Here is a 10,000-nt window from a genome sequence, read left to right on the forward strand (position 1 = left end):
AGTCGAATTCAAATAAGCTTTATTAGCATGACAGATAAACATTGATTTTGCCAAAGCATTACACAAAATTATTAGTTCATTAAACAATAATATTATACAAAAATATTGACAATACAATTCAAAACCATTTGGCAACAATTAACTATAAGGAATGACATGGAAAGCTGATATAATAATAATAATGATAGACGATTATGTGTATGTATGTAGGTTATATAAATACATACATACACATACTCACCCATTTCTACAGAATGCAGATACATATAGCCTACACCTTCATTCATTCAGGAATTAGTTTCTCTTAATGTACGGCAACTATCATCATATTTGGCAGCTAATATTGCACATGGACTTTTCTCTCTACATCCAGTAGATATCCTAGTTTCTGAGACTCAGGGAGATGAACGAACTCATCTCTTAGTCTCTTACTGTCCTAATCACTGCCAACTGATAGAACTGATCAAAGATACTGTCAGTTCCGCCATCAAACTCACAATTAAAGCGCTAATTTTAGCCCTTGAATCTTGCCCCCCGCCCTCTCTCTCTCTCTCTCTCTCTCTCTCTCTCTCTCTCTCACTCTCTCCTCCTACTCCTCCTATAACTCCTCCTTTTTGTAAACAAATGTGTGAACTATGTATAAGTCCTGTAAAAGACAACCTTTGGCACACAAAACAGAGAAAGCAAAGGGGGTGGGGTCCTCTCTGTTTCTCTCTCTCTCTCTCTCTCTTTCTCTCTCCCTCTTTCTCCCCCTCTCTCTCCCTCGCCTCATCTCACATGGACCTCTGACAGTTTGACTCCCGCAGAACAAACACACCACCTTCTCTGACAGAGCCACAGTCGACCTCACACACACACACACACAGCACAGCAGCTGTCCCGCTCTCTCCCACACAGACACACAGAGAGACCGCCACCGCCGAGGTCTAGGAAGCTAGGAGACAAGGATCCGTCCTGCGCCCTCGTCCCCCTTAACTGACCAGGAGGCGCTTCGGCGCTTCACACTGACCGGGACGCCGGCCGACTCGGACCAGCGACCCGCCGCCTCTCCTCACCTCACTGGAGGCCCCCTGACCGGTGGCGACTAGGGGTGGGGACGGTCCGCCCCAGAGAGGAGCTCCGACATGGGCAGAGGGTCCGCGCCGCGTCCCCCCCTCCTCCTCCTCCTCCTCCTGGCTCTCCCCGCCCTGCTGCACTCCGCCAGGATCCTGACCGTCTGTCTCATCGGTGAGTTCTGTACTTTACGGCCCGTCCAGGGGGGAGTGAGGAGGGGGAAGGATGGATTTACTGACCGGGAGGGCGTTTAGGAGAGATGTTTTTTTTTTGTCATTAAAGTTTTTTATTCAAACATATTCAAACAGACAGTAATATTATTTTCAATTACAAGACATCCATAGGTCTATGAAAAGTGCACATGCTTAGGACAGGCAAGCCAATAATAGGAAAGAAAAACAATAATAAATAATTAATCAAATAAATAATCAAACATCACTGCGCTCGTTTAGGAGAGATGTTTGAAGATGTGTGGTTCGTCTGGTAGCTTCAAACGTAAGTAAGAGAGAGAGAGAGAGAGAGAGAGAGAGAGAGGGAGAACAATGCATTAGAAAGTGAGATGGGTGACGGGTTCTGAGACAGTGTGTGTGTGTGTGTGAGAGAGAGAGAGAGCGAGAGAGAGAGTATGTCTGAAATGGATTAGTGTGGATGTGTGTGTGAGAGAGTGTCTGAAACTGATTAGTGTGTGTGTGTATGTGAGAGTATGTCTGAAACGGATTAGCGTGTGTGTGTGTGTGTGTGTGTGTGTGTGTGTGTGTGTGTGTGTGTGTGTGAGAGAGAGAGTATGTCTGAAACGGATTAGCGTGTGTGTGTGTGTGTGTGTGTGTGTACACTAAGAGTGATTGTTGGGGCTCTGTTCTGTGCCCTATAGGGGGAAGTCATTACATGCTGATGGACGAGATCTCACACACCTTCCAACAGAGCGGCCATGAGGTCCGCATGCTGCTACAGCTGGGTAACCCAGTTATCACAGGTGGATACACACACACACACACACATGCAACACACACACACACACACACACACACATGCAGCACACACACACACACACACACACGCTACTTACTTACTGGACACATCTTATGGCCCCCAGGTCTGGAATATGCAGGTCGGTCAGACAGCTACCAGCTGACCAGGTGGTCAGCAGGAGAGAGCTACATCACCCAGTACAACAGCTGGTTCCTGGAGCAGCAGAGAGAGTTCCTCCTGGGAAGGTAGGTCAGGGGTGGGGGTCCCTCTCTCTCTGTCTCTGGGGGTCCCTCTCTCTCTGTCTCTGGGGGTCCCTCTCTCTCTCCGTCTCTGGGGGTCCCTCTCTCTCTCTCCGTCTCTGGGGGTCCCTCTCTCTCTCCGTCTCTGGGGGTCCCTCTCTCTCTCCGTCTCTGGGGGTCCCTCTCTCTCTCTCTGTCTCAGGTGCTGGTCAAAAATCACAACACAACTCTTCTTATATATTTCTGTGATTATGATTGTTGATTGAGGATGCTGATGCTGATGATGATGATGATGATGATGAAGGTAATGATGGTGATGATGATGATGATGATGGTAATGATGATGATGATGATGATGATGGTGGTGGTAATAATGATGATTATGATGATGGTAATGATGATGATGATGGTGGTAATAATGATGATTATGATGATGGTAATGATGATGATGATGATGATGGTTTTGATGATGATGATGATGGTTTTGATGATGATGATGATGATAACAACCCCAAGCACCCTCTATTCCTCACAGGGACAACTTCAGCAGCTTCCTGAACTTCATGGGTCACCTGGCATACCAGTGTGACCTCATCCTGTCCGACAAGGAAGTGATGTCATTCCTCCGGGATGAAGCGTACGACCTGGCCATCCTGGATGCCTTCAACCCCTGCTCCTTTCTGCTGGCGCACGCTCTGGGTCAGTGTCTGAAGTAGTAGTAGTAATCAGTAGTTGTGGAACAAAACACAGAACCATCTCTAATCTCCACAATACACATATAGGGACATCAAGAGTTTTCACAATCACTTTTCTATTTTCTTTTATTTATTTTTTATTGAGCATAAAGTTTGCAACAAACAAGCATCTCCATGTAGTCCATTCCAATATACTGTAGTATCCAACACATACATCCACATCTACCACAAATAAAACAACGCATGTTTGAAGCAAATACACTCTTACTTAACCATAAAGTAAACAAACAGATAAGAAAACAAACAAACAAAAACAAAAAAACACACAAAGGGAGTGATATTTATACTGTAAATGTCAGAATAACTTTTCAAGCCGCGTAGATAAGGAGACGGTCTTCTCTCTCAATCCTCCATCTTTGTTCTCTCTCCAGGCGTGCGCTACGTGTCCTTCTACCCCGGCACCCTGAACGGTCCCCTGTCCATCGGCCTCCCCACCCCCCTGTCCCACGTCCCCATCTTCGGCTCCCAGCTCTCCGACCGCATGACCCTCTGGGAACGCCTCCGCAACCTCCTCTGGGCCGCCCTGGCGCCGGTGGGCCGGGGCCTGGTGCTCTCCGCCTTCCGCGGCGTGGCCGAGCGCCACCTCCCGCCCTCAGCCCCGCCCCTGGCCGACATGTACCTGGGCTCGGAGCTGTGGGCCTTCAACACCGACTTCTCCCTGGAGTTCGCCCAGCCCCTCATGCCCTACACCGTGTGTGTGGGGGGGCTGCTGTCCAAGCCAGCCGGGCCGGTCGGCCAGGTACGGACAGATATTACATCATCACCGCTGTTATATTACATAGTATCGTCATTGTTGTTACTACATCATTACTATATCATTCAGATACTGTAGATAGATAGATAGATAGATAGATAGATAGATAGATAGATAGATAGATAGATAGATAGATAGATAGAGAGAGAGAGAGACAGAAAGATAGATAGATAGATAGCGATAGAGAGAGATGGATTGATTGATTGATTGATTGATTGATTAATTGATTGATTGATTGATCGCATGATAAATACGTTATTATATATATATACCAAGGGGAAATTGTTGAAATTCTATCCTTGCCATCTCTCCCTGCCCCGGCGTGTGCTGTGTGTTCCCAGGACCTGGAGGACTGGATCTCAGTCTGGGGCGAGGCCGGCTTCGTGGTGGTGACCCTGGGCTCCATGCTCTCCTCGGTCCCCCTGGAGCCCCTGCTCGTGGAGATGAGCGCGGGTTTCTCCTCCCTCCCCCAGGGGGTGCTGTGGAGGTACAACCCCCAGCGCTGGCCCCCCCAGCTCCGCCCGCCACCCAACGTCAGGCTGGAGGAGTGGCTACCGCAGAACGACCTGCTGGGTAGGGACACTCGAAGAAGATCATTCCGGAACTCAAGCTGTCCCTCTTTTGGCGGGCAGGAATCTAGTCTGTGACGTCCCTGTCCAGCGCCATTTTGAGTGATTTTAATTTAGCAATATTCAATTATTATTAATAATTATTACAAATTATTTTTAATATATATATATTTTTTTTTACAATTATTCTTAAAAAAAAAATTGTATTAACTATTAATATAATAGCAAGCACTTGCAGGTAGTCTAATCCCCAGAGAACTGGAGGATCAAAACGCCAAAGAACATTTAGACCAGCACCCCTCTATACTGGAAACAACTCTTGTCCCACATATTTCTATGTGTACAGACAGAAATACTGTATGTGGCATTACAGAATGTACCCATTATTTTGGCTTATCTGTGCACCCCCTCACATTCTTCACATGAACAACCGCCACTCTTATTTTAACAGCTTCTTATGCACACAGGCCTCAGTTCTATACAGGAAAAAGACTATTGTTACACACAAGGAGATACAGCTACCATGAAGCAGAAACGCAAAGTTTTGATTCGAAAAAAAGCGAATGGATCCGCCAGACTGAAGTCCTCTCTCTCCGTCTCTCCCTCCTCCTCCTCCTCCCCCCCCCCACCCCCCCCACTCCTCCAGGCCACCCCAAGGCCCGGCTCCTGGTGACCCACGGTGGTCAGAACAGCCTGCTGCAGGCGGTGTACCACGCCGTGCCCGTCCTGGCCATCCCGCTGTTCGGCGACCAGTTTGACAACGTGGTGCGTGTGCAGGCCAAGGGGCTGGGCCTGGGGCTGCGACCCACCGACATCACCAGAGAGCTGCTCAGGGACACCATTCACACCCTCATAGAAGACAGCAGGTGGGTCACTGTGGGGTATCTCTACCTCAGACTCTGCGTCCAGAATCTAGGATCAATGTATGAATAATATTAGTGGTAATGGAGATGATTCCGTGGTCCGGTAACCTTGCCTTAGATTGACACCGTGCCCAGGCTTTAGGTTAGTGGACTAATACGGTGTTTAATTCCACAGAGCACCAGGGTTCGGTACTGGCTAGTAACTCTGACTCCTCCCTCTCCCTTCCTTCCCTTCGCAGGTACAAGACATCAGCCTTGTCACTCAGCAGGATCCACCAATCACAGCCTCTCTCTCCCGGGCTCCGGCTGGTGCAGTGGGTGGAGCATATTTTAGTCAGTGAGGGCGGGGCCCATCTTCGCCCCGCCTCCCTGGAGCAGGCCTGGTACCAGCGCTGTATGCTGGACGTGGCCCTGCTCCTCTCCCTAGGGCTGCTGGGAGTTGGAGTCCTAGTCTGGGCCCTGGTTAGGGGCAGGAACTGCAGTAATGCTAAACTAAAACTACAGTGATGGAGAAGAACTCGAGGAAGGGGGCGGAGCTCTCCTGGTGAACTGATACCTCAGTTTGTTTGTGTACATTTATCTTACAGTATGTTATCTTATGGACTGCATCTTATGTACTGTCTGTTATAATGAACTCTCGATGCTCTGTGTTAGTCAGTCAGTATGTGAGTGTGATTAACAGGATCAGTAGGATGTTCAGGTGGATGTTCAGGTGGATGTTCAGGTGGAAGCTAAACCAGCTGGTGATGATCAGAGGAGATGAACGGATAAGATATACTTTAATAATCCGCGTGGGGGAAATTTGGGGTTTCGGCAGTGGAAAAAGTACAGCGGAATAGATAGAGAATATACATAGATGATATACATAATAGATACAATTAAATTACAAGAAGTATGCATAAATATAGAATACAGACAGACAGACAGACAGACAGACAGACAGATAGATAGATAGATAGATAGATAGATAGATAGATAGATAGATAGATAGATAGATAGATAGATAGATAGATAGGCATTCTCTGTGATCTCTGTGTGACGATGTCAAGTCTTTCAATTAAAAAGCCTGTGAAAGCAGAGCATATTGTCTACCTCCTGATTGCCTGTGGCCCTGTCTCTCTTCATCTGTCTCTCTTCATCTGTCTCTCTGCATGTCTCTCTGCATGTGTCTCTGCATGTCTCTCTGCATCTGTCTCTGTGTGTGTCCCCGTCCCTCTCCTGTCTGTCCTCCTCTGCCCCCCCCCCCCCCCCCCCCCCGTCCCTCCTCCCAGCGCCAATCAGTCCTGCAGCTCCCTGCATCTTTGACCCCGGCCTGTTGATAACGAAGCCGCTGCTGCCCGGACCGTCACGCCTGGCTACCCCCCCTCCCTCCCTCCCCCCTCTCCCCCCACCCAGCCACCCTTCCTCTAACCTCCACCGCCCTGAACCTCGGGCCTCCCCCCCCCCCCCCCCCCGCCTCCCCCCTGCCTCTGCCTCCAGCTTGTCTCTCTCCTCCCTCCCTGCCCTGTCCCTCGGTCCGTCTCCCACCAGTCTCCCTCCTACCCCCCCCCGCCCCCCCGGGTCAACGGGGTCTGGGAGCGATGGGGAGGACATGGCAAGGGGGTCTTGGGAGCGTTGGGGGTGTTATGGTCTGCTGGAGAGCCCTTAATTTGATGAATACGACCTGCACATCATAATCACCCCCCCACCCCCCCCAAATTCCCTTCCTACCGCCCCTCCCTCAGAGACAAAGACCAGGGAGGAGAGCACAGCCTCTCCGGCAGAGAGTCAGTCAGCAGGGTCACTGCCTCAGCCATGTCGTGAGAAGAGAACACAGAAAGAAAGGGGTTTGTCCCTCCTCCCACACACACACACACACACACTTCCCTCCTCCACCATACATCTGTGTTGGGGGTTACCAGGGAGGAAAATATAGATTAGTGAGCAATAACATCCAATTATTGTCCTGTGTGTGTGTGTGTGTGTGTATGTGTGTGTGTGTGTGTCAGGCAGATGCAGGTGCCAGCGATTCCGTCTCGCACGCAAACATGGCGTCCTGGAGGGACAGGACAGCCTGTACAGACAGCAGGACAGGGGACTGGGCTCTGATTGGCTGGGAGTTTGTTATGATTGTGAATACGGTTCTCTGGGTCAGATGCCACTGGGATGCCCAGAATAAACTGCAGCAGAATGATTAACCACCACTGTGTGGACCAGAGAGAGACACACACACGCACACCCGCTGGATAAAATGAATGCACACTCTTTCATTTGTATAATTCAAACTTTATTCAAACAGCTTGCAATTACGGTCTTTGCTCAAGAACATCCTTTTGTCAGTGATGATTTTCAGCTTTCCTCTCGTTGATTCAACAGTTGAAATTAACATTGAGATACTGTAAATATACAGTGTTTGGTATGGACATGAATCCATTCACAATAAATTAAAACCACGCCATTCGGCCTTATGAGAAATAAAGGCACGGCAGCAAAACCCTTTGGAAGGAGGAGTCTCAAGAAGACAAGACAGATCAGTCCAGAAATAGATAGAGAATAAATAAAAGGCTAGATGTTATCAGGGCCAGTCTGAGCCTGAGGTCTGTGGGCCAGACACAGGCATGGTTCTGGGGAGGTAGGCCTACGGTAGCTAGGGGGCTCCGTTCCAAACTGTTGTTCCCTTGCATGTGTCTTTATTCACTCCCCTTCACAGGTCTAATATGAATAACTGGAATGACGATACGTACAGGGATAAACTTTCTGAAATGGCATTGGTCCTCTAAAAAAAACAACCCCACACTCAATAATAATAATTCATTTTAAAAAGCATCTTTGTCACATCAAGAAAGGAAAAAGTTGCTTCCAATAGTCTGAATATCCAGGGAGACCTGAATGCCGTACCAAACAAACAGTCTGTGTTCACAAAATAAATACGATATTTTCAACGCCGCCACAAAGTTACAGGTGTACACACTGATCATCAGGGAGGTTCTTTCTTCGAACTCCGGCGGCAGAAAATCCAGAGTGAATCCTGAGACCGGCGCCACCAGCGGCTGTGGTCAGAACCAGGCCGTCCAGTCTGACCTCGCCGACCCTGGCCGGGTCAGCCCAGAGGGACGGTACGCCTTCCTCTGTTCCCGTGTTGTCCTTCTTCACGTCCTCTCCTCTCTCAACTCATCCCTCCTTCCTCTTGGCTTTGCGAAGCTGAAATCATCCGTTTCACATCTTTCTCTCACTTGGCGTCCGCTTCCTCAGACGTCGTCGAAGATGCCGGCGCGAGAGGCGGTCAGCGACAGGTACCGTCCTCCTGAGGACCTTGAGACACACACACACACGCGCACACACACACACACACACACACACGATATGACGTCTCAAACAAAAGATCTCATACAATAGAATGAACATTCACGGTTCGGCTGTATTGACAAAAACGACCATATCAAGGACCACACTACCGTAGGTCCCCTGCTGTACCTCTTAGTAGGAGAGTGTGCGTGGTCCTGGACAGTAGGTCCTACCTCTTAGTAGGAGTGTGGTCCAGACTGTTGACGTTGTGAGGTAGCAGGTCGTCCTGTAGAAGGTCAGCCTGTCCTCTGGTGTCACCCCAGGCGAACGCCATCGGTGTGGCTGTGAGGACAACTAGGTTTTATCTTTACGTATTTACAGGTTTAAAACAAACAAAGCCCATGAGGACACATGAAAGGGTTTTTCTAAAAAACGTATTTATGTTTAAAACCTGGTCCAGCGTTTACCTCACCGTGCCCTCCAGACAGAAATATTCGGAGGAATCTGTAACTCGCCGAAAAAGAAGAGCCTCCCAACATGTCCCCCCCGCCAGACGACGATGAGTAGCGGACGAGCCTCACCTGCAGAGCTCTCTGTGGACGAGTCGCTGTCCTTCAGCTCCGAGTAGCCGTTCCTGCTCCTTCCCAGCATCCTCTGCTCTCCGTAGCGCTCCCTCCAGCCCTGACACACACCCAGGACAGAACAGACGGTTATTTGGGTGAACTGTCCCTTTAGTGGTTATTCGGGCGGTTATTTGGGTGAACTGTCCCTTTAGTGGTTATTTTGGCCGTTATTTGGGTGAACTGTCCCTTTAGCAGTTATTTGGGTGAACTGTCCCTTTAGAGGTTATTTGGGCGGTTGTTTGGGGGAACTGTCTCTTTAGCAGTTATTTGGGTGAACTGTCCCTTTAGTGGTTATTTGGGCAATTATTTGGGTGAACTGTCCCTTTAGTGGTTATTTGGGCAATTATTTGGATGAACTGTCCCTTTAGTGGTTATTTGGGTAATTATTTGGGTAACTGTCCCTTTAGTGGTTATTTGGGCGGTTATTTGGGTGAACTGTCCCTTTAGCAGTTATTTGGGTGAACTGTCCCTTTAGAGGTTATTTGGGCTATTGTTTGGGTGAACTGTCTCTTTAGCAGTTATTTGGGTGAACTGTCCCTTTAGTGGTTATTTGGGCAATTATTTGGGTGAACTGTCCCTTTAGTGGTTATTTGGGCAATTATTTGGATGAACTGTCCCTTTAGTGGTTATTTGGGTAATTATTTGGGTAACTGTCTCTTTAGTGGTTATTTGGGCGGTTATTTGGGTGAACTGTCCCTTTAGCGTGGCGAACGGACCCGGTCAGCGGGCCGGGGGCAGAGTCGGTGTTCAGGGACTGAACTCAGTACTCACCTGTCTGTCGGTGTTCAGGGACTGAGCTCAGTACTCACCTGTCTGCCACTCTGCCCGTTCTCGGTTCTCTGTCGTTTTCTTCTTTCTAGAACACAGCAACAAAGAGATGGTAGAAAGGAGAATGAATGAGTGAGTGAGTG

At 48.9% G+C, this 10,000-nt stretch overlaps 2 protein-coding genes across 3 annotated transcripts in view; one reads left to right on the forward strand and one right to left on the reverse strand.

Moving 5' to 3' along the window:
• Positions 1-1,124: 1,124 nt before the first annotated feature.
• Positions 1,125-5,709, forward strand: LOC311310205 (UDP-glucuronosyltransferase 3A1-like; the record flags this gene model as incomplete). The annotated part of the gene is made up of 8 exons (XM_084439628.1): positions 1,125-1,227; positions 1,925-2,026; positions 2,147-2,267; positions 2,797-2,960; positions 3,388-3,755; positions 4,112-4,343; positions 4,986-5,205; positions 5,442-5,709. The coding sequence occupies 8 exons, from the start codon at positions 1,125-1,127 to the stop codon at positions 5,707-5,709; spliced, it is 1,578 nt and encodes a 525-aa protein (XP_084295754.1).
• A 1,777-nt stretch (positions 5,710-7,486) lies between these two features.
• Positions 7,487-10,000, reverse strand: part of lmbrd2a (LMBR1 domain containing 2a) — an 11,106-nt gene continuing 8,592 nt past the window's right edge. Inside the window, exons 15-18 of one of the 2 annotated variants that reach the window (XM_084439216.1) lie at positions 9,899-9,945; positions 9,048-9,147; positions 8,700-8,808; positions 7,487-8,493 (exon numbers count right to left, since the gene is read on the reverse strand). In XM_084439216.1, coding sequence (XP_084295342.1) covers positions 8,430-8,493; positions 8,700-8,808; positions 9,048-9,147; positions 9,899-9,945 — 320 coding nt within the window. In that variant the 3' untranslated portion in view covers positions 7,487-8,429. Of the gene's footprint in view, positions 8,494-8,655; positions 8,809-9,047; positions 9,148-9,898; positions 9,946-10,000 lie in introns of both variants that reach the window. The other variant, XM_084439217.1, reaches the window with a different exon arrangement.

Source organism: Borostomias antarcticus (assembly GCF_949987555.1).
Source record: "Borostomias antarcticus genome assembly, chromosome: 6".
Taxonomy (NCBI): domain Eukaryota; kingdom Metazoa; phylum Chordata; class Actinopteri; order Stomiiformes; family Stomiidae; genus Borostomias; species Borostomias antarcticus.